This window comes from Platalea leucorodia (genome assembly GCF_965183815.1).
Source record: "Platalea leucorodia genome assembly, chromosome: 5".
Lineage (NCBI taxonomy): Eukaryota > Metazoa > Chordata > Aves > Pelecaniformes > Threskiornithidae > Platalea > Platalea leucorodia.
Genome location: NC_138827.1, coordinates 44,485,766 through 44,510,509, shown reverse-complemented (window position 1 = coordinate 44,510,509; position 24,744 = coordinate 44,485,766). Strand labels below are relative to the sequence as shown.

Here is a 24,744-nt window from a genome sequence, read left to right as displayed (position 1 = left end):
TCTGTGTGTAAATGTTTCTACCTTTTGTTACAGGCTCCTCTTGTCACAAAGCACTATGTTCAGTTTAAGACTGGCTCAAAACAGCTATAGTTGCTGGTTAAATTTCTTGCCAGGCTTGGAGCTTTTTCTTCTGTTTTTATGTTCATTTTTAAAGGGAATTGTTTAATTTCTATAAAATAGAAAAATGAAATATAGCTATGTATTTTCTCATGTTTCTGGAATTCTAAAAAGGGTTTCAGGACCAGACTGTTCTGTTCTTAATTCATTCCTTGCGCTTTGATCTATGTATGGATGCTGGTGAGAAAACCATTGTCGGTATCTGGGAGGGAGGTGGAGAGCGAAACCCCAGCAGCTTCCCTGCACGCACAACGCCTGCGGCATGAATGGTTCTGGGGGAGGGCTTAGAAGCAGCGCAAGGCACAGTCGCATCTATTGTGCCACTTTTTCTGAGGGCAGCAAACCTTCCTGTACCAACCAGACCCTGCTGACTGCTATGTCTATGCAGCATAAACCCTGAATTCAGTAAGATAACAGCTGTTATCACGGCGCTTTTTATCTGGGAGGCAAAGTCTAAAATTGCATCTGACCTCTGTATGCACAGAGATGCAAGTGATGAGCGCTCTGCCTAGATCCTCAAAGGTTTTAGCCGAAATCAGTAAGAGTGAGGTAGCTAAATGAATACTTCTGAGGATAACAGCTTCTGCGTCTTTTGCCCATGTGTGGTATAAGGTAGACTACAAACAGTAATTTATCAAATGATATACTGGGAGCCTTAGAAAACGCCACAAGACTTCAGCATTGGTTTTTCCCAAAAACGATTACTAATATATAAAACTAAGCCACTTCATTTACTAATACAATCATACAAGTAATTAAACTAGCTATGGTACAGATTTAACTTACTTATTTATAGGTCAAGCTTCTGGTTGCCCTAGGTCAATGATTTTTAGCAACAAAGCTCCGTAAGAGTAGATTTTCTTAATAATGCCAATAGTCTATGTATAACAAAAAGGAAACAAACACATATTGGTCTGTTGACTGTGTGTGCGTGTCCAGCTTTGCATATATACATTTCTGTACAGCACAAGCTCAGGGAAACAAATCAAAACCACACGCTACGTGTCCAGACAAATAATCTTTTTGAGCTTTGCTCAAATTGCCACACTACAAAATTAAATGAACTGGAATTCTGTTCCTCCATGAAAAGACTTGAAATGAGATTTAAATCAGTGTGTGCTTGGTAAAACATGGCAATTTGATGTCTGTTCCGTAAAACTGACAACCGCATCTAGTTGTTTTTCTTCTGAATTTGATTAGATAATTTGGTCAAACTTGGAGAATATCTAACAGTCACACAATCAGACTGAGATTTGTTCAGAAAATCACAACACAGTGAGGGAAACTTAATTAGTTTTGTCAGCAAATATAAAGGCACTAGCTTGCATTTCCAGAAACCGTCTAAAGCTTTTACAAATACTCTGATTCAGCTAAAATCAGGCTAATTATACGTTGGGCTCAAAAAATCCTCATTAAAAGAACATTATTGGGGTTATAATGTCCAAACCTGAAAAGATAGGAAATACTGCATTTAGTAAGCAATTGGCTTGACAAGCTGGTATACCTTTTATTATATTAATTATATGACTGTAAAATTTGCTCCACAGACCTCCAGACCTGTTCAATACCTCAGCTACTTAATATCTTTTTTAGACCCACTGTGTGGACATGGTGTTTACTGTACTTTATTCAAATTCTACTGCAGAGAATCATATTGATTTCCTTTTTCATTTTTTTTTTCCCCTGTGGTTCCTGTCACTACAATATCTCAATGCTTCACAAATTCTAATGCTTGTTTTGCCAGTACCTAGGGTAAGGTACATGGGTGGTGAGAACCTCCTTCTACATAAGGGGTGCAAGGCAGAAGGAGATCCTATGATTTCTGAGTGCCTTTTTTGAGATACCCAGGATCTGATTTTTCAAAATATTAATAATAGAGTACTCTGAGATTTGAAACACTACTTCATCTGCTTTCTGCTGCAACTCTAAGTGCTCAATAATTTTGTGAATCTAAACTCAAGTGCAAGCATCCAGAAAATGAGAATACAGTTAATAACCACATGCGAAAAGTATGGTTTAAATAACCTGCCAAATAGAAACAGGAGCTTTCTGGCAGAAGCTGAGAAAGTTCCAGTTTCCTCGGGTAACATTTCACTGTGTTGCCCATGCAAACCTCCTTTCTCTTCATGTACTAGCTTTAATGCTAATTGGTTAATTAGCACAATCTTTCTTGAAATTCTTTATTTATTGGTTTTCTTTCCAGATATATTTGGTGAATTGTCACAAGCCCAGATTTTCTAGTTCAGAAGTACTCATCACTTGGAGAGGCAGTGGTAATCTCTAGCTTTATTGTTTGTTTGTTTGTTTTTTTAATTTATGATATAAGATTTGCATTTCTTTTAGAGCATTTGTGTGGGTACATGGCCAATTTTATAATATTTGGCTAATCGGTGTCAGTAATTACATTCTCTCTTGTGTTTCTCACTCTTAAAAAATCAAAAGCAAGGTCTTGTAGAAATCTCTTTAATGTGTGTGTGGAAGAATGCAGAGAGGCAGGGAGAAAAGGTGAAAGAAAAACATGAGAGGACTCTCCAGAGTTTCTGGAAGTAGATGATCAAGACAGTTCTAAAGAATAAATCTTAAGAATTTACTACAAAAGAAATTTGCGATAAAAGTCTAATCCTGTATATACCGATGTAGTATTTCCACTCACTTGTTTACAAGACCCGTTAACTGGAAGAGAAGCTAAATATACAATAAGCATTGAAACAACATCTGCCCTAGCAATATTTATGCAAAATTTCAGCACTTATTTTTAAGGATGTTAAGTATACCCCCATTTTTTTTTACCTTTAGCTTTTGTCTAGTTTTCATGAATTGTAACAGGTCATGAGCCAGTGTTTTGCAGTTTTATTGGCCAGGGACATAGTGTTAAGGTATGAAAGCATAGTTAAGTTACTCAAGAAGTTGAAGTTTAGTACAGAAGAAAGTAAACATGCAGAGAAATCACCTTTTGTCTTTTAGTAAAGATTTTAAATTTGGAGTTAATATGCTGATGTTTAGTATAAAAAACTTATTTCACAGTTGGCAAGACACGCATATTTACGTATTTCAGTGGGAGCTCCTCCAGGCATTAGCAAGAGAAAGAGAGAGGACACTGAAAGCTTATTGAAATAAATGGATGGCACAGGCAGTTTACTGTCCTCATCTGGGAGTCCCCGCAAAGGTTCAGGCAGTATGGCGTTCTTACAGCTCGTAGAGCGTTTTGCTTATTTTCTGCTCTTAAGTAGCTGCACGTGATAGCATACAGACGCAGAGGCAGCAAAGTTGCAGGAGAGGGGCGACTCTCAGAGTTACTTACGTTGACAGCCCAAGCTGTGCCAGATATATCCCGGCAGACATTTATCACATTTAGGCCCTGATGCTCCCTCCTTACACTCACAAAATCCTCTGTCATTACAGCGATCATGGACTGAACCAAAAGGGTTACAATAACAGTCTGCAGAAACAAGACAACACATACACACTGGATTCAGGTCTACGTATGGTGGTAATTCATTCAATACCAATAAAGGGTGCATTTCCAGCGCTAAAGGTAAAGGAAGACTGTCTATTAAGGATATCTAGAGTAGTGAATATAACTACTATAGGTCCATTTATTTGTTTGCATATGTCATTTCAGGAAGAGACATTTTATGATGTGAAGAGAAAAAGTAAACAGAAAAGATATAAAGGCAGAAGACACCATGTTCTTTGAGGATAACTGATTGTAACAGATTCTCTTTTGGTAAGAATGTTTTTGACAATTTAATGAACATTAGAAAGGCTTTGTATAGTATGGATATATCAATGTGCCATCAGGGTGAAATGTTTCGCCTCATTAAAATAGGCTTGTCTCTATTACTCAATATTTTCAGAAGCGCTGAATGTCTTTACAGGGCTATATAAATGCACTTTACTTATTTCCAAGATAGTCTTCCTTTATAGTTTTGAGCAGCGTAATAATTTATGTGGATATTTGCCATTAAATTGATGAGATTGTATTTATCAGTGACGTTAATAAACCTTTTACATATTCCACAATGAAGAGCTTGAGGTGAGCAGTAACGTAATGCAAAACTTATCAGAACTGGCTTTACGCTGCCATTTTCATTTCTCTCACCTCCCAGTGGGCAGATGGAAAATGCAATGAGGCTCACTCCCCACTGTATATTTCCCATGTGTGTTCACCTAATTGAAGAATGACTGGGGTAACCCATTTACTCCCACAACACTTACTGTGTTGCTCCTTCACAGCCCTTTTCTTTACCAGGATTGCAATATCTGTGGTCAGCTTTCAGCTAGCTGAACAAAGAAGACAAGACAGTAGCTAGCAGAGCTCAGTTTTGGCACTCCCGATCTTCAGTTCATTTATTTATTTATTTATTTTTAAATGAAGGGCTGTATCTTATTTGTATGTAGACCCATGTAGACCCAGAGTAACTCCACTGTCAACTGAGACCACAGACACATTTTGGCAGCATCTGATCTCTGCTGCTGTGGAAGGCAAAAGATATACAAATCGATTCCTGAATCTGGGCAACCTGCTGGGAGTCTGGCTTTGTATGTCTGTGAATCAGCGCTACTTTGATGACTACCTTTGGCAATTGTTCCCTAGCATTAGGTTAAACCTCAGCAATATTGTAAATGACAAACTGGAGTTGAACTGGGATGTAAAGTATAGAAAAAATCCAAAGGAAAAACTGTAACAGGAAAAAAACTATCAGCAAGACATTTGTCATCTGTTGTCTCAGTGTTTATTAACTATAAATTACAGATGGCACTTTGAACATTTGGCATGCTGAAGAAGAATAGTTACCTTTGGCAAACAGAGTTCCACAATAATAATAGAGTCAATTAGCTAGCAACATTCATTAATGAAGCTGAAAACTGACATGCCAAAAATACTGTGCGAGGCTGAGCAGAATTATAGCACAGTGAGTGCCATTTGAAAAGCTGGCAATTCTGATGTTAATCAGATGTATGAAAGGTTTATGTAAACAGGCATAGAACTGAGATACATATTGAGTGCAGGAAGTCAAATTTGCTCGAAGAGTGTCTATAGAAAACCTTGAAAGACAAAAAGCTTGGAATTACATTAGACATAGAAGGTCTCATTCCTGTACATTAAAAATAGCTTAGTTGGACATAATGGAGTTACAGTGATTTAGGCAAGTGTTTGTGAAAGAAATCTATGGCCGAGGATATTGAATGTTTATAGATACATAATGTTATATTTTCCAGAGAACAAGAACCTGACCCTGAATCAGTGAAAGCTTTCCTACTGAACTCTAACATATAAATACATAAGAAGTACCAGGCCCATATTATGCTGTTTAAGGGAAAGTAGATAGTCAAAACAAAACTCTAAGCCAGGCCCTTTTACAAAAGTAGCAGATCAAATCAGAACACCACCCAGACCCAGTAACCTTTAGTAACTGAATCTAGCCTCCGTCTTTCCCAATACACAATTGATACCATAGATATATAGCCTACGAGGGTCCACCAAACATCCAAGCTCGTTGTCCAACACAATATCACAGGCTGTGGAACACTTCCCAAGACCTGCAAATACTTAAGACATTAAAAAGCTTAAAAGCCACAATTCCAGTGTGCCACCGGGAGGCAGTCAGTATCTCCAATGCCCTTACAACAGGGCATTAAATAACATTAAATTAACATTCCCAGATCATCCTAATAAGCGGACCACACACCAGGTTGCAGGATGGGGAAAAAAACCCCTGCCGATCTGAACTGGGAAGGAATTTTCCTCGTAACCTCCATCTGGTGGCTGTTTGAAGGATGGGAAGATGACAGTGGTAGTCATCTGTTCACTGAGATTCACTATATCAGCGTGATGCTGCCAACAGAACACAATGAAAATAAGTAAAAAAGAAGGCTGGGAAAATGGGCTGAAGCTTGCAGGCTTGCTGCTTATCGGTCTGGGTTGACAGTGGCTACAGGACAACCCTCAGGGTTCACTTAACCATGTATCGTTAGGGTTTCTAAAGGTCTCACAGGTGTTAACTGAAGCTTAAGCCTAAGCGACTGCAAGGTTGGCTTTCTGAGAGGTGTGAAAATAATTACCATTTCAGTATATATGTTGTAAGGCAAAGGAAATGTTTTATTACTCTGGGTCTACTTGGTGGTTTCCATGCTTGCCAGTGTGTGTATTCACTGAAATAGTTATTAGGACTTTATCAAGACCTTGTAAAAACAAAAAGCTCTTCAAGTTGTTAAATTCTCTTTCACTGTAAGCATGTCAAGTGAATGACTTTTAACTTTAAAATACCTTGATTTATTTAGAAACTGCAGTTGCCCATATGAGGTAATTTTGCAGCTGACAAATCCACAAAATTTTGATATTTCATTTTAGGAAATAAAATTTATTTTGCTTCTAAAGAAATTAAGGGCATAATGAAATTAGATTTAAGCCCACTGTATAATGCATTGCATTGGGTTCACTGGTAAAAACCTTCTCAGTATTTCAATTCTTTGTAACTTGTCAGTTTTAAAAATGAAACATTTTACATTTTCTCCGTTTAGTTAGCATCGGCTAAGATTCACAGATTGGTTATTCATGTACTTACCATATATATTTACGAAAACTATGTAAGTAGTTTTGATAAATGAGAGCCAAAGCCCTGTTAGCTGCCATTAAACTAGCTTATCCAAACATTTTTTACTTTTCTACATATATTGCTGAAGAGGAAAGAATTAGCCTGGAAAAATGAGACTTTCATATGGGAATAAGACTTGCGCATGTCACTTGAAATCTGCTTATTAAAATGTTCATGCCAACATTCCACTCATACTTAAAACCCAAAACACTGCTTTTAAACTCAGAGAAAAGAGAAATGAGCGTTTCCAATAGAGCAAGACTCTTTGTACTTGACCTAGAAGGATGGTGAATCCATCAACTCTCTCAGAGGTGAAAATAGTCTACACTTTGCAGGATTAAATCTTAGGAGCCCCAGTTCCTAAGCACTTTAAGAACAAACTTCTGTTTTCTGAAAAGTGCTTAGGTATCTCCTTCACTTCACTGACTTTAAAAAAGAAGTAGTAGGAAAGTCTTCTTAAGTTGGCAAATCAAGTAGGATACATACATTTTGTATGCAGTATGATCACTAAGATCCTGAAAACTGTCTTAGTCCAATAAGAATATTATTTATTTAAAACAAATTACCTACTATGTAGGAAACCAGGGTTTGAACCTATAGTCATCTTACATGGTACAATTCTCACGGGAGCCCAAGAGAATTCCGCTTGCATTAAGGTGAGAAAGTCACCAAATGCATCACATTGCCTTTTCTTTTCTTTTTTTTTTTAAAGACTCTTGTTAAATGGAAGGTTTTAAAATTTTATTTCTGCAGAGTCTGGGCAATTTCAAAGTGCAGAGTTGTTTTACTAAGACATCCTAAATACACCCCTTGCAAATTAATTTAAAATTTACTTATTTTTGACTCCTGGTTTATTAACTTCCTTGCCTTACGTAGCTACAGCTGCTGTCTTAGTATTTCAGTGTATGTGGGAAAACAATTTACTGAATGAGCTGATGGTAAATCCCAAACAGAGTAATTTAATATCATATTCATTAGGCCTATTTAGGCGGCTGAAATTATACAGCTCTGATGTCATACCGATGACGTCCGTCATCTACATCAAACAAATATGAGGGAGAGTGGGTTTTTTCTAAGAACATTTGATGGGGTTAATCTCCTCAGCACAGTCATATAAAATCATGACTTGCCTCCTAAAGTTCTTATTAGCTCAGACTAATTAATGTCAAAGGAGATCATGCATTTTCTGAATGTGTTGCCAAGCAAAGTTAAAAGAAGGACATGTGAAATGCAGTGCATGGATGGATCTGGGTGTTTATCACAAAATAAAATGTAAATCTGTCAGGCTGCAGATTGAAACTAAATAGTTTCTGGCTCGAATCTCAGCAATGGATTATGAAGAATATTAAAATATAATTTATACAGCCGTAGTCTATTTTGGCATGAAAAAAATCTTATAACTACTCTTTCTTTTTGCTTCCTGGAAAATGGAAAGAAAAAAAATCACAATGAAAATTCAGAACAGGTTCTACCAATGCTTATGTCTATAAGAAACATTATATAATAAGTTCTCCACCTCTGTTTTTTATTAGAACAGTGCCTTTTGTGGCTATCTGTTAACTACTTGCCATTGTATGAGGCTTCCTTTATTGACTACATTCAGTCTTCACCTAAAGTGTCCTAACTTCTGCTATACACTGTCTGCGGTGACATGAGAACAATGCATATTCTTCTAGTGTGATAAAGATCTTACGTTTTTTCCTAATATGCTTTTTTTTTATTATGTTCAGACATTTTCTTTAATTCTGCATTTTGGATCTTTACAGCAGATGCTAGGTCTAAAGCACTGTTTTCACCTAGGAATCCCTTTTCTAAATTGATATCATGTCAAACTGATTTGACAAATTCTGCTCCTAACCACACAGGCATAATTTCAGTTTCTTCTCTAAGGAGAGGGGAGGTAACACTGCATTTACAGCCCTGTGCCTGGGAGCAGAATTAGCAGCAACGTGTTTTTATGAAATTGAAGTGAATAAAAAGGGGTTAATAAGCACCACTCCCCATGTCCTATTGATGCAGCTGGCAACTTTTGTAGGTCTCCAGGCAAGTATTCAAGATTCTGTACTAATAATTCTGAAAGTTAGACTGGGAACAGGTATTTATGACTCAGCCCTTCAGTCTTCACATGCGCAACTCCAGTGTGGCGCTCTCCTGCAGAAGGACAGCACAGTCAGTTTCTCAGGGGCTTCTGGGGAAAGTCTTCCCACGACCCTTAGCCAGGGAGGTTCATCATCACACACAGATTCAAAATACCTCCTTGGGGCTACAGGGGCAACAGAAATGAGGTGAAAAGTCTACACAGATGTTCTTATCCATTGAAAAAGCTCATTCTGGCTCGACTGGCAAGTAAGCAGCAGTGGTCCCTAGCAGCTGCCAGTAGCTGAAAAGGCACAGAAGAAAAGCCGCAGTTATCCCGGGACTGACCTATGCACACATTTTCATCGTCCAGCTCTGCAGAAGCATTTCTGAAGTAGCCCAGCCTGCATAACTCACAGTGCTGACCTCTAGTGTTGTGCTTACAGCTCACGCAAATGACCGTATTGAGCAGCTCGATGTAACTGCACCGGTTGGAGTGCCCGAAGCATTCGCAGTCTTTCAAGGAAGAACAGAAATGTATACAAAATGTATACGGCAGCAGAGTAATAGCACATTACATGCTTAGTAAAAATGAAGCATGAACAGAAGTATGAATGAATGGCACATACATGTTAATCAATGTCACATGGACAACAGCAGATGTTTATCTGCAATGAAAGCGAAGTTTGTTTCAGGCAGGTTAGCGTGACCCGACGACCATGGCATGACGTTGAAGGTTGGCTGTTGTTGGCAGACCTGATGGAACTGAAGCATTTGCAGTTGTAAACCTTTCAGGGGTACTGGAGGCTCAGTTTCCGCTGATAGAAATGCACATCTTTTTGCACATTTGAGATGAGTATAAATCAGGACATGGGAAAAACTTCCTCATATTAAAAATATTAAATACAGTGGACAAAATTGTCAAACTTCATCATGCTTAAATCCACAACTGTAAGTAAAATAAAAGCTTTGTTCTGACATAAATGGTGAGTATTCAGAAATACTACCGAACTCAGGGTACTGTAACTAGTAGGCACCTTGGGAACCAGACGGTTTTGTTTCAAGACCAAACCAACCTCTAGTTTGACAATTTTGGCCAGCACCTCCTAAAACAATTAACAGAGAAGAAAAGGAAAGAAGAGAGGTGTTATTTAAGAGCTACTTCTACTGTACTTCCGAGGTAAGCATTAACCCATTTTTATATTCTGAGATGAAAAACAATTGGGCCAGAAAAGATCACGAAAATTCTGAAATGCGTACTAAATAGAAAGCATGCTTACTGCAGCCATCTGAAACGCAGCTGGCACGACAGCCGCTTTTTCAAAACCCCTTCATTAAACATAGCATGCTAGTGCCTTTTAGTCTTTAATCACAAGCAATGCTTGGTTTTATGCAGAAAGAAGTAGAAATTAGAAATGTATCAATATCATTATAGAAGGCACAGCTATGCTTTGTGTAGAAAGCTTGTGTAAGTCTGATCACTCAACTCAGATTATGAGCCCAGAATGAATGCAGGAAAGGTTATTAGGATGATCAGAGAAGTAGAGAGCCTATTTAAAAAGTGAAGACTAGGATAATTTGGCTTGTTTAGTTCAGGAAACTGAAGACAGGGGATATCACTGGGCTATAAATACATCAAGGAGATAGCCTTCTGCCATCCTAAGTGAATATCTGCGCTAATGGACAACACTGGCACGAGAACAAATGGATGTTAACTGAGAAATTTCAACTGGAAATTAGGAGATGCTATCTAGCCATTAGGGCACTGGGGTTCTCGAACACTCTTCCAATTTGTAGCAAAAACACTGGTGCTTTAGAGATGTAGTTTATTAACTGGTAAAAGAGATTATGGTGTATTTCCTGCAGTAATGGAGTACTGGATGCAGTGACTTGGAAGGGCTTCAACCTCTTGAAGTTAACTTAGCCTGTAATTAGATAAAGCTGTAGCAGAGGGTGTAAAATGTTTCCATACATGACAGGGGCCAAGTGCCCTGTGCTGCCTTTCCTATGGCATGCTGCTGATTATGCTAGGGCACCTAATGAGCCCACTGACTGTTGGCATAGGGCATCAGATACAGTATTTGTGCCAGTCTGTATTTTCATAAAGAAATAGCAATACCGGTACATGTTTATCAGTATGTTATGCACACCTAATACATACGTATTTCTTTGGCTGTTGTCTGATGTAGTGGACTCTAAATAGATAGCATCTGTACAACGCTTAGCACAGCATACGTTTCAATGCTGAGAGCTGCCTTTCTGCTGCCAGGAAGCATTAATTCCATTTATATGTACACATTTAGTTAACATACATGCATACTTGCTCTCTTCAAGGTTATACTGCTAAACCGATGTTTTGTGGTTCACACCAATCTGATAATTTTGATGCCTGTAACTGCTGGGGTACAGTAAAACATTTGGTGTATCAGTCTCAGTATGCTACCACTTGACGTAATTGAGGGGGGAGGAAAAAAGTGTTAATGTTTGTTGTCTTTTGCAGCTGGTCAGTATGCTTCAGCATCTCAGCCAGCCACCCAGCAGCATTTCTCCCCTACTATATCCATCTTGCTCGAGTAAAAAACGCCTGTGCGGGGCAGCGACAACAGATCTAAAAGTGGAAACTAGCACTAGCAAACAAAAGTCACAGGGAAAATTGTTACGATTGTAAGTTTTTTATGTGTTTGATTTTTAAAATAAGAAAGACTGGTTAGTGATAAGCAATGTGATCCTTCTGAATCTCAGATTCAGAAGCAATACTGTCTTAGTCTCTCTGTCTGACAAAGGACCTGTCTTCTGCTACCATTAGACAATTTATTTTGGTGAGACGATACCGTACTGGTATGTTTGTCACACTTGTGGCTAAACACAATCATACCGTAGGTGAATTCAGAGGAAATAATTTCCCTTGTTTTTCAAATCAGTAACAGGCAGCAGAATACTACACTTTTATGCTTCAAAAATATGCAGACTATAAAGAAGTGCCAGTAAATCAGACTATGCTACATCAACTTTTGTGTTTAAAGTAGCAGAAAGAAATTGAGAATATTCTGTGAATGAATGACTGCGCTACTTCCACTCTGAAATTGTGATATGACCTTCAATAGTATCACTACTACACATAATTAGCAATTACAAAAGCACAGGAAACAAAGCTGCACATAAAGTAATTCACTCTGTAACAAGGCTTCCTCCAAGTTATGATTTGGACTGAAGAAACATCTACTAATTACGAAGGACTTAGTCTGATGTACACACATGCTCCTAAACATACGCAGGACTACCCAAGTTCAGATGTGGCTCATCAACATTAAAGGTAAATAATGGGACCAATTCTTATACTTGGTTGCATGCCTATGGGTACTGCTCTTTTGTAACAACTGTGCTGTGTAAAAGAAAGCCTTTGTCTCAAAGTTAACTTATACTAAGATATAGGAAAGCTCTAGGAATCTTGATCATCAGACTGGTAAATGCTACACGGTATAGGAAAAAACCCAGTTAACCCCCAAAAAATCTAGCATCTGATCAGATATTAGCAATGACGCAAAGGAAAAAAAAAGGCATGGCAAGTAACGATTAAATCAAGTTTTTGCTAATTTTTGCTTCCCTCCCCATTTTGCTAGTACAATAATATGAACTTATTTTTCTTACTGCTGGTGGCCTGATCAGTGAATCATTTTTACATCTGTCTGTATTTATAAAAAAAGCTATGTAAATTGTCCTTATATGATTGAAATGGAATTATTTTCTCCACTGGCTACACGCGGTGCTACCCTAAACCAGCCAAACATAACGTGTAGAATTGCATTCAGCATCATGCCAGAGGGGAAGCTAACACCTGTCAATGCTGTATGGCCTTTCTAGCTTATGCGGTTCACCTTAACCAGCACACCAAGACCAGAAAGTAGCCTGCTTATTAGACTTGTCAGAAGCACAGCTTAAGGTTTTTAGGCACGTGTCTCTGGCTAGCAGCCCAAACACTTTCATGCACTGGCAAAGCCATGCAATCACTGAAAGAGATGGGGGAAAGTACCAAAATCAGGCTGCAAATGGTTTACCAACAATGAAATGACATGAGCTTACAGTGCTAGAAAATGCTGCTTTCAGTTCTGAGTGCCACATGTCAGAAAAGACTCAGATAAACTGGAGACAGTTTAAAGCTGAATAACAATAACAAGTAAATGGTTTGGAAAATAAAACCTCAGAGGAGAGGTAAAGATAGCTAGATAGATTTAATGTGAAGGAAAAAGGGAGAAGAAAGAGCCATGTTAGATTTGATAATTGTCTTTGGATGATTCAGGAATTGTCAAATCCCTTGCCAACTCACAGAAGGATTTATGAGCCTTTAAAGACTATTTCCAACGCAATGATTCTATTGCAACAATCTTGATCCTGTTGTAGAAAGCATGATAAAATTAGCCATTGAAGGAGGCTCATAAAGAGGTTGATCATTAAATTGTTTTGTTTCTATAAATTGAATACTTTTTTCCCCCATTATGATGCTATGCATTTACATCTTTGAGATGACACACTATTGTGCTGTGGGGACAAGGTTCAGCTGAAGCTTCAGCTGCGACCAATAAAACATGAAACATCATCACATGAAACAATGGTAAACACACACAGGAGGGAAGCATCATTTTTAAACTAAGACAGGTAATGCATGAGACAGCTATCGCTGTCATTTTCTACTTAAAAGCACAAAGAGTATTTCAAGAAAAGTGCATTCAGAAATCATTAAGATATTTTTTCTTTTTCATTTTCCAGTAACTCTGTGTCCTTCCTCTATACACTAACAAAAGGCAAACAAAGGAGATTTCATTGTAACCTTAGAAATGACCTGCTTCATAACAAACAGTATGGCTCGTTATCATGATCTCTTAAAATAGGTGAAACTAAGTTCAAACATTTGTTAATATCCATCCCTATTCCTTGTTAATATGTATTTCATGAATAATGAGATATTCACAATAGCTACAGAAAGACAAAACATCTTTATACATACTCTTTACAGATAAATTGATGAGGAAGAACAATGAGAAGATCTCAGGGTTCAGACTGTGAATGACGTATGCAAGTGAAACAGTCTGCCTGTAAGTCAGAGCGAATATTGGCATCCTTCATTATGCCCATATAATTCCATTTTTTTGATAAAACACCAAAACATCGGTTCCAAATGTAATGGCTACACTCTGAATTTGCACACTGTTACAATAAAATGAAGATATAAGGCACACTTACAACGCATTAAAGGACATAACTATGCATTACACTCCATGGCATTTAGAGAGACTTCTTGAGGATACGGACAATGACATTTAATGTATTGTTTGCCCTCAACTAATCTGCTTATGTATCCTCTTTACAATTTATGCGTATCAGTGAGGAAAACAAGACTCTAGCAAACATTTGCTTTCTAAGCAACAATCTAAATGGTCATATTCATACATTTAACTCCGTTAAAAACAAATGCCATGTCACTTCCTATGCCAGCAGCGACTGTCTAAGAAGCGTATTTGTTATTTTCTTTGTATGGCTTATGTTTATGCAACTTAATGCGTCTGTTGTTGTCAATGAAGATGCCTCACCAGTAAGCTGATGGGTACACTTCACAGATATTCCAGATTCATACAGTGCAATGTTTTCACAACACGGAGCACTATGGAATCACTGTATGAATCCAAGAATTCCTACCTCTCTTGTGGTTTGCAACTTGAACAGAAGAAACAGTTGACATAGCTAATTTGGGAGCAACTGGATAGGCAATAAAATGAACAGTAAATTAGAAAAGGTGTCATATAGGAACAAATCAAAAGATTAGAATAAACTTCTTTATTTTCTAACTTCTAAATTAACTTTAACAATGGTTATCGTGTTGTAAGGAAAGGATGAAAGTTAGGGAAAATGAGTTATATACTGTTAACTGTCGAATCATTTGAGGTGTAATATCCAAGATAAAGAAAGGGAATGTAATTCACATCTGCACACTTTGGCAGTTTTGTGTTAGAGGTTATTTGATGGTTTCCCCCAGTCCATGACCAATGACTATGGTAACCAGAGTGGTCTGCAAAGGGTTTTATGTAATTTACATGCATATTTATTCTGGCCTAATAGCATAGACAAAGAAAACACAATAAAATAATATTAGGTATAGGCAGATTTCTGTAATTATTCTCCTCATACACTATCCTTGACTGAAGTATTTAGTCTACAATAAATGTTAAACACTGTAACAATATACTGCAAGCACATAATCTGAATAGAAATGCTTTTAAGTTTTTGTGCTTTGTGCTCCCAACAAAATGTCAAAACTAAATTTACTAAAACTCTTATTTTTGGGGAAGAAACACTGAATAATTTTGTGCCATTCAAGACGTGTTTTGCAATGAAGTTAAGTCTTAGATCACAAGCAGTGTAATTACGCTATGAAATCCATTAGAAATGCTAAGTATCATTTCACTGGGAATGTTTTGATTTAAAATTCCTGTGAATAATGTAGGCTAATCCTTACAGAGAGCACAGGAGCAGAGATCAATCTGGTTGGTTGGTTGGTTTGTTTAAGGAACACATGCAAAAGCTTGGAAAATATAACGGGGGCTAAATGAAGTTATTGGAATGCTAAGTATCACTTCATCAGGGATATTTAATTTAAAATATATGTGAATAATGTAAACAAAAGTACATTGCTAATCCTTACAGAGAGCACAGATCAATTAGTATTTTCTATTTTGTTGGGCACATAGAAATTTGCACATATAACATAGTAGATTTTATATGTATGTGTGTATGTTTTGATTTGGTCGTTGTGATCAATGGATTTAACTACAGCCCTTCCAATGTCATTACCCAACAGATTCCCGATACATCTTGTTCAGGTTAGTAGCTATTTTCTAGATCACCTTTTCATTAATTTTATTCTCCATCTGTATGTGTTATAGCACAGAAAGGACACCCTTTGAACAGTCAAAGCAAGCCACAGGCCAGATTTCTGCAGGGATTTTTTTGGGAGCAAAGGGCAGTAAATAAGGAGAACAAAAGGATGTTATTTTTTATAACGAACAATCTTTTTGAAATGTGAAGTATAGCTGAATACAACTTCAAAAAACAAAGAATCTTACTTTTATCAGTCATCTTAAGAAGTTGTTCTGTCTCTTTCAATGCTAATCATCATGCCACAGGCTGTGAGTAATTTTTTTGCGTGGCACTCAAATTGCAGAAAACTATGAGCCTATCCTGCAGAGAACTTGCTTGTATTGTGGATGGCACGCAAGCCGAGAATGCCTCTGAGCTCACTTGGGAAAACAAAGCGGAAACAAGACATTAAAAATGGGTTTGATGTAGACAATGACAATCTTTCTCACTCAAGAATCTCGAAACTTACTCAAAAGACAGACTGCTGTCTAAACAAGTCCAACATTATCTAGGGCTTTCTGTATATCAGTACTTATAACCTGTGCATCTGCTTTTCCAGACTTTTTGCAGTGATGATGTGCATAACCTGAGTGTTTGTTGGAAGACTTTTCAGATAAGGTTTGTTTTATGGTTATTTTCTCACAGAATAGCATTACTTAGCACCAGAAGAAAAATGAGTTGGATTATCATTGTTACTACTTTTGCCACCATGTGGGACTCCTTGAAAGCAATTTCAGTAATTTTAGACCACTAGGAATTTTACAGCATCCTACCTTGGTTTGGTTTAGAAACCTCAAGGGAAGAAATATTCGGCCATATCCTATCAAACTTTGGAGGATCTGCATGCATCAGGAAAAATCAGGTTTTGTTATTTACATCTGTGATATTGTTCTAAACAGGCAAGCATATGGACAAAGACATAGATTACAAACATCCATTACTGGACTAGTCTAGGTTGCACTTGAACAGTACATGACTCCACAGTGAACAAGAAAACAAGCAATTGATGATTCCCAAAACACCAAATGGACATAAAATACTGTGCATAACAATTTATCTTCCGTGGTTTAAAATATAATTTTCCTCGATGAGAAGATATCCTAGACCAATATATGTGATTCTAACACCAGGAACAAAACAGGAACATATTCTGTTAAAACTGCTCTGTAGAGATACAATGACAATATCGGACAAATATGGATTTCTTACCAAAGACGCATATCTTACCGTAACATCCTGCTTTAGGGCCTTTTGAGTGAATTATATTTCTGTTATCAGAAGAAATATATTTACCAGTAGAGCGGGCCTTTTCTTTTGCTGTCACACTTTTGTGTGTTGTATCTATTTCCTATCACCTCTACTGATATATTCTACAGCTTGATTTTTTTTGTAAGAACATTAAATGTCTACATTTCTTAAAGGCCCTACATAATGTGTCACCTACGTGTAGAAGCATTTTGTCTCTCAGTGAAACAATTAGCTATGTCTCTTCAGAGCTTCATCTCCTTTGGTCAATGTGCTTTGGGGCGGGGGTAGTGGGGAGTGATAATCCTTAGCAGAACGGTGCTCAGTGTTGGAGCTGAGAGTAAGTAAATGGGATGGGGTTGCGGGAGGAGGAAAGAAAGCTTTTCTTTGGGCCCTGATCTGGGAAATGGTATTTATATTCTCCTTATTTTTCTGATATAATCTTTCGTCTGTTTTCATCTGCCTAGGTTTGAACATCAGATTTGGACCACGTTTTTTTCATCTTCTGTGAGTACTGCAGTGGTTGTGCCCTTTCTGAGCTGAGCAGAATTTTCCTTAATGGCCACATCAGCCTACACAGTGGTGATATTAGTAGGGGCAGAGCTATTTCTTCATTTCTACCTACAAGAAACTCAGCTGGGTAGTGAGTAGATGCAGTTGTCACAACCTAGTTGGCATTAAGGGTCTAGGCTTATAGGTCTTTCGGAAGAAGGTGTGTTTCACTGTTATGTCCACCTTAGCGGAAGACCTGCAGGGATGCTATGACAAAAAGACTGGGGCTTCAAACATCTGATGTGGAAGGAGGACATGATTTTTTTCCATAGTATCTTCTAACCCATTTGTTAAGGGTGAAGAGAAATCGGCTGGGTGGGGATGGCTGACCCAAACGTCCTCCCACATAGAGAAGAATTCAAGGAAAGGATGATGACCTGCACTGTGCCATTTACTGTTAAGTAGCCTTCTGCAATTGAATCAGTCAAGTTGTGACATAATCACATCATTACATCATATTCTTGCATTTTTGTGCTTTTTCCTTATCAATCAAGAACACGGAAGAAAAACAGAGTCAGTTTGGTAGATTCTCAAACAGTCTATGTATTGATCAAAAATAGCCTGCCTCTACTGGTCAGATCCACCAATTCACACACATAGGAAGTGCAAACACAATAGTCAGAGTGTATGATAAAAGGTATCTAAAAGCCATACTTACTGAGGTGGCATGATAACCCTAGCCCACCGAAAGACTGTAATTCCATGCACCTGAGACACCACCTTCCTCCTCCTCCTCCTCCTCCTGCAACACTGACTGACTGGTTATATTAAAGAAGTTTCAAGCACACACAGACAAATTATTTGCACAGTTAATCCACTGTTAAAGTTTTGGTAGTTTTAGGAACACTTAGGCTTAACCTAAAGATTTTAAAGGGACTGGACATCAGAGAATACATATAAAAATCATGAGCTAAAAAAGGAAAAGCGATCTTTATTGACTACATTGTCCTGCTCTCCCCTGAGCCTCTTTCTCTTTTAGCCATTGTGCAACATCAGGGTTGTTGCAGAAAACCTGTAACATTTCAGACCAGAGCTTCCAAAATCCTGCTTCTGTTGTTGAATATTGTTTAGCACACATACTCCAAAATTTCACATGCATGATCATCTCCAATTGAAATGGCCTAGGTATTACTAGAAGTAAAAGTAATAGCGTCAAAGCTTTGTAATTCCTCAGGACTAACCCTCTGGAATATCTGTCATTTAATAAACTATAAGTCCTATATAGGAAATCAGATGTTTTATATAATCTGATTCATATAATCAATAATATTTCATCTAGAATCTTATTCTGATGATTTCCCCAAGTAATCTCTTGTCTTGTCCAAACAAAATCATTACTTGTAGGACAGAAAAATCAGTGTTACATATTTCTTAGTAATCCATTAAATGCTATAGATCTGTGCTCATTTTAGCAAACTTACTTAAAATGGAGGTTGTGACTTACTGCAAAATAATTAAAAATTCCCCGACTCTTTAAATTAGATTAAATTCAGCTGAGTTTCTTAATGGACATCCAAAACAACAAAGAGCATATTTATAGTGCCTGAAGATTACCAATTAAGTATTATTACTAGTGATTACTACTAGTTATTAGTGATAATTACAACCATCTTAGAAGGGACTTCTGGAGGTCATTTGTTCCACCCTTTGCTCACAGCAGGGTCAACTTCAAAGTCAGATGAGGTTGTTCACGGTAATATCCAGCTGAGAGCAGCCACTGCCTTCAGTGTCTCTGGGCTGCTTAGTAATGTGGTTAATGCTCCCGAGGACTTAATGCTTCTATTATGTGGGTGGTTTTGGTTTTTGTTTTTTTTTTTTGATCTTTGGTAAAGATAATATTTTTTTCTTATATCCTTCTTCATGGAATGTATTATCATCAAGATTAGAGTTTTCTTGATAAAGGCCTTTCTTCTTATCTTTGAAATTTACTTTTTTTTTATTATTTTTTTTTTTGTTATGGAGACAACTTTAAATGCTTCATCTAAAAAGGTATGTGAGATGTCCAAGTCAAAGAATGTTGACTGTCATTCCCACAAGTGTATTGGAGCAGATGAGTCATCCTTTGAACAGGCACTGGGAAGACTCATTTAGCAGCTAGTTATTCTTTTATAGCAACTTGTGAAAATATTTCTAGTCCTCAGTGATTACCTCTAAGGGTTTTGTGTATAGAGAAGTTAACCAGATAAACCAAGCATTTCCAGAACAGTTCCATGTATGGACACTGTATTCTGTAATTAAAGTAATTATTTGCCAGAATAGTTAATGATTTTGGTGTAGGTATTGTACAAGATATATAAATCTACTGTAATATATTCTATGACAGTTATTCTGGGCAAACAAGGCTACAGAAATGTGAAAAAGAGTTTCTAAAAGTATATATTTTTTTTATATTTAAAAATGAAGCTACTGTAGGCACCTTTAAGAGTAGAGGTATGTGAGCTATATGACTGAGCAGAAAATCAGGTATGACATTTTAAAGTTGCATTGGAAATTTCTGCATTTTTAGTTATTATTGTTCCAAAGCTGATTATATGCAGAAAATAACTATTCAGAAAAAAATCTTACTTTCATGAATTAAGGAGAAACTGATTGCGTGATACTTATTACATGTATGATCATTTCCTTCTTTTTTTTTCTCCCAATCCTTTTTTTTTTTGGATATACAGTATCGGAATTACCTATGATATCAAACAAAGAAAATCTGTCTCAAATATTCACTGGAACTGCAGTCTGCACCAGGGGCTACATCATGGTTTCAGATTGAGGAAATAGTGGAAATGAATGGGTAGGTTCAGCCTGATTCCAACCAGACAGCTGCACATGAAAAAACCTGTCATGATGTTGGCAGAAATTAATCAGCACTTTGTTGCTTTCTCACTCCAACAAAGTACTGAGCTGGCAGTACAATTAAAATGTATTCCCACTGAGAGGGGCTATCCTTCCTCAGGGAGGAAGAGCACAGGTGATGGAGCGTATGAAGACTACATTGCTGCCTGGGCATCTGTGCTCTACGGCAGACTAGCGTATTTTCATCTCCTAAACTGTTTCTGCTGACCTGGTCCACAAACAATGCATTTGATGAAAATTACTAATAATAAATCAGTAAGTCTTAAATAATGCTTACTCTAACGGAAGACAGGGAGCACTTGTGTTGACAACTATCATTACTTATTTAATTTATAATAACGATAAGGAACCCTAGTGAGAGACTCTGATTAAGGTGTTTTTTAACTTTCCTTCAACTTCTATTTAAAACATAAAAAAGCATTAAAAAAATAGTCAATGTAAGCTTAATGATTCTAGTAGGAGTCCATGTTTCTAGTCATAGAAAATTGGCCTTGCCACTGCCTGTTTTAAACCATGAGCAGTTGAGAGTAAATATCTATTCTAAAATATAAATGTCTGCTGAGCATAGTAGAGTTATATGTATGACAGTGGGTTTGGTCGTTAATATTAGACAAAAAATTAGGAATAATAAAAAATAATGCTCACTGAAATCAATGGCAGATTTAGTAACTGCTGGAATAATTGGGTGTGTTTTTATCAAATCATATTCCTTCACTTATTGCAAAGACCACACTATCATTATTACAGCATTTCTATCTCATTAGGTCTGTTTGAGGTCATGATAACCTACCTCACATAAAATTTGCCTTTCAGCACTTTCATAATACTGCAAAATCTGAGTCATCAAAAGGGAAGAAATGCTGAAAAAGTTTTTTTTAAAAAAATCACTCCTTTATTTTATTAAGTTAAAAAAAAAAATACTTGGCCAATGTTAGGCAACCTTTTTTGGAGCAATGTAGGAAGTTTCATACCTGTTCCTTTGAAGAAAGGAGAATTCTGCATAAATGTGAAGATGTGGTTGTTTTATGGCAGCTCCTCAGCCATAACAGCTTTTATAACTGTTGGAAGAATTTAAATGCAATTAGTCCTTTACGTGCCCACTTGTTGTCATAGAGTAAAAGTAAGTGATCTTTTCAGAGGCTTAAAAAAAAAAATCCAATGATCCGGCTCTGGAAACTTTTAAATATCAGAAAAAAAATCCACTGATTTTAACAAATGTGTCGGCTAATTCTCAAACTAATGAGGTTTGAGGGAGTATTCTTCAATTGTAATACTTCCACTAAAATATTTGCAAAAGTGCACAATGAATTCAAGTATTTTTGGAAGGAAATATTTAGGTACTTTCTTATGGGAAAAAAAAAAAGTAAATTATTCTGGGGATAGTTTGCGGGGGTTGTTTTATTTTGATTCATTCTGCTTTTTCCTACAAAGATGCTGAAATTGGCTGGTTGACTAGGATTATTGTACAGTAATTCACAACTGATAAAGAACAGTAAATCAAGATCTTTTTTTAAAAATCAGAATGCTGATTTGGAAACCTCGTTCTTCCCTTATACACTATGAAAGAAACTGATTACATGTCTAAGGGACAGAAAGAAAAAGAGAAGAGGGTAAAATATAGAAGTGCATTTTTTCCTAGCAATTTCTCCCTAAGCTTTATAGATAATTACATTTTTAAATACCTTCGTGGATCATGTCTGCTCTCTATAAATTCCCCGAGTAACTGCATCTAAGCTTGCGTATTGCAAGTACAATGTGTTTTGCATGGGTACCATGGTACATACCAAAATGTTGATATCTTATTTTCTATAGCGTCCTATCACTGGATTGTTTATTAATGGTTAAAACAAAGATAACTGTGAACTAAGTAATTTCCCATATATTACAGCAAATAAAAAAAGCACTGAAAAGACAATTTGACTGATACACTGTTTTTAACCAACTCAAAATGATGAAGGTAAACTGGGATGAAGAATGAGAAACAATACTAAACCGTAAGTGGCCACGTCTACTAGACTGGTGAGAATGGCTCTTCTTATCTGTTAAAATTGGTGGATCTGGCAAAAGAAAAACTCAAACAAAGGCTCCCCTGAATCCCACCCCAACAACCTGTCCGTGCTCCCTGGAGCAGCGCTGGCAGTCTGACCCTGCGCTGGAAATCACTCCGCAAAGAGAGGGTTTCTGCTCAGCGCTGGGGTCAGCCCGGGCGCTCCGCTTACTGAACTTCAAGGGTAAAATCCTGTTTATACAGAAGAAAACTGGCTTTGTTATGAATCCTACCAGGTAAATAAACTACTCACAATGTCTTTTATTTGGAATGTTAAATGTGTTTCAGATCCAGTGTTCAAATGAGTGTGTGCATTATGTGACATAGGCTATCAGTATTTTCTTTCAGCCCAGTAATGTTTTAATATAATGGAAAATCTAATTGTGAAAGTGAAAAATTCTGAGTGCTTCAAAGTATAAAAGGAGGGAAAACAAATACTGTTACTAGCTTGATATTATAATCAGTTACTTAGATAAGGTGATTGCCTTAGACTAGGAGCCTGATTAACAGTATTACTTATTAAAAAGTCAGATTTGGATAAAATTGAATTGAGAACATTTTGCTAGTATGTCCAAAATAATATATATAGTCTGAAGACAATATTTAAATGTTCTAAGGAGATAAACATCTTAATGATCTCTCAACAGTACAGCTTTCTCTGTAAAACTTGACTTCAAATAATAATAGAAAAGTAATGTACAACCTACTTATGCATGTTTATATCCTACTGACATATGTGGGTGTTGTGTACATACTCTAGTCCAGAGCTTGGCATTGTAATGGTTTTGATCCCATGACTGTAAGTTTAATGAGAGAACTTCTCAGTTACCGCAAGGGGGCAAAATCAGGTCCAAAACGCTTTGTGTTGTTATAAAAAAGAAAAAAAAAAACTCTCACAACCTTTTAAGATATATATTTACCACATTAAAATTTCATAACAAATACGTAAAACAAATAAAGCTACACTCATCCTGACACTATTTTAGTTTCAGAAAAATACCCACTAGATCTTTCAAGGTTAAGAAAACAATAAAATAAAAGGGTGCCCATTCAGTCTGTTTTTACTTTTGTCTTGCATTTGTTATCATTAAAAAAAAAAAGTTTTCTTAATTTGAAATTGGCTATAAAGAAGAACAAAACCATAGAGAACAAAGCAGAAAATACCATTTGATTATTGTGATTGCATCTTGCACTTGGGTGCACGGTCTGTCTCTAAACTCTGACTCATCTGCCACCAGCAGGCTTTAAGGTGATAATCACCCACACAGAGCTATTTGCACATCATGTCTATCCTATCCTGTATCTAATTATACCCTTTATAACAAACTGTTTAGCATAATTAGTGGAGTTATGCTTTACAGGAATAAAGATAGAAGCTGTAGTTTAGAAGATTCAACTTTTTGAAGGCACACGTGTACAGATTAGTAACTTTGATATTTGGTCACAATAATGAACATTTTGATGCATTGGTCTATGTAAAATTGTACAATCATTATTTTAGCAAGTAAAATAATGTTGTTTTCAGAATATTTACATACTGTATGTAAGCATTGCTTAAAATTATGAAATGGTTTTGGGACTCATTAATTGCTAATACTTTCACCAGTATTTTTCCAGACATGGCTGAAAAATGCTCAAAGGGCCAGCACTGGAATCAAGAATGCTGGAAATGACCAGAGAACCTATTATTCAACTGACAGACAACAGCAGGTACAAATGACCTTAATGGGAAAGCTCTGATTTTTTTTTTTTTTTCTTCTAGATGATCAGAAAGGATGTTTACTTAATGACCACTCTTTCTTTGTGTTCAAACTTTAATGATGAGCTGCTTTAATACAAGATCCTTTGAAGTAAAAAAGGAACAGAGAATGATACATATATGTGCACACGGGTAAATATATTTTATTTTTCTTTGCTTGCTTTCATTGTGGTCTTAAAAGCGTTAAATGAACATCGCTTGCAGTGGCATCTTCTTTGTATGCTGGCAGTTTAGCCTTCATAACCCCTCGCCCCAACCCCATCCTCCTTATATACTAGGAAAAAGCTTGAAGCACACAAAAGTCAATACCCACCCGCGCCGCCCCCCCCCCCCCCGCCCGTTAGTGTTTGCTGCCAGGCAAAATAAACCCCAAACTGTGTCTCCCGAGAGTAACTCCCTGTCCCCAGATGGGGAAAAACTCTGCTGATACGAACACAAACATTGTATTAGCATAGACAAAAGAAGAAATCATGCAGAATCCATTAAAGCAGCCACAACTAATTAATCTTGCTTGTTTTTATTTGTTAATTGTACTTCTGTTAAATTCTCTTAGACACCAGGATAAATTTATGGGTTCTATCCTTGTTTAATGA

General features: G+C 36.9%; 1 protein-coding gene across 2 annotated transcripts in view; it reads right to left on the bottom strand.

Annotated features, from left to right (window-relative positions):
* Positions 1-24,744, bottom strand: part of NTNG1 (netrin G1) — a gene marked incomplete at both ends in the record, with an annotated part of 150,275 nt that overhangs the window by 23,613 nt on the left and 101,918 nt on the right. The window contains 2 exons of one of the 2 annotated variants that reach the window (XM_082313239.1): positions 3,419-3,556; positions 9,141-9,308. The exons of the other annotated variant lie outside the window; for it this stretch is intronic. Of the exons in view, the coding sequence (XP_082169365.1) occupies positions 3,419-3,556; positions 9,141-9,308 (306 nt within the window). The remainder of the gene's footprint in view (positions 1-3,418; positions 3,557-9,140; positions 9,309-24,744) is intronic. 2 annotated transcript variants of the gene reach the window in all.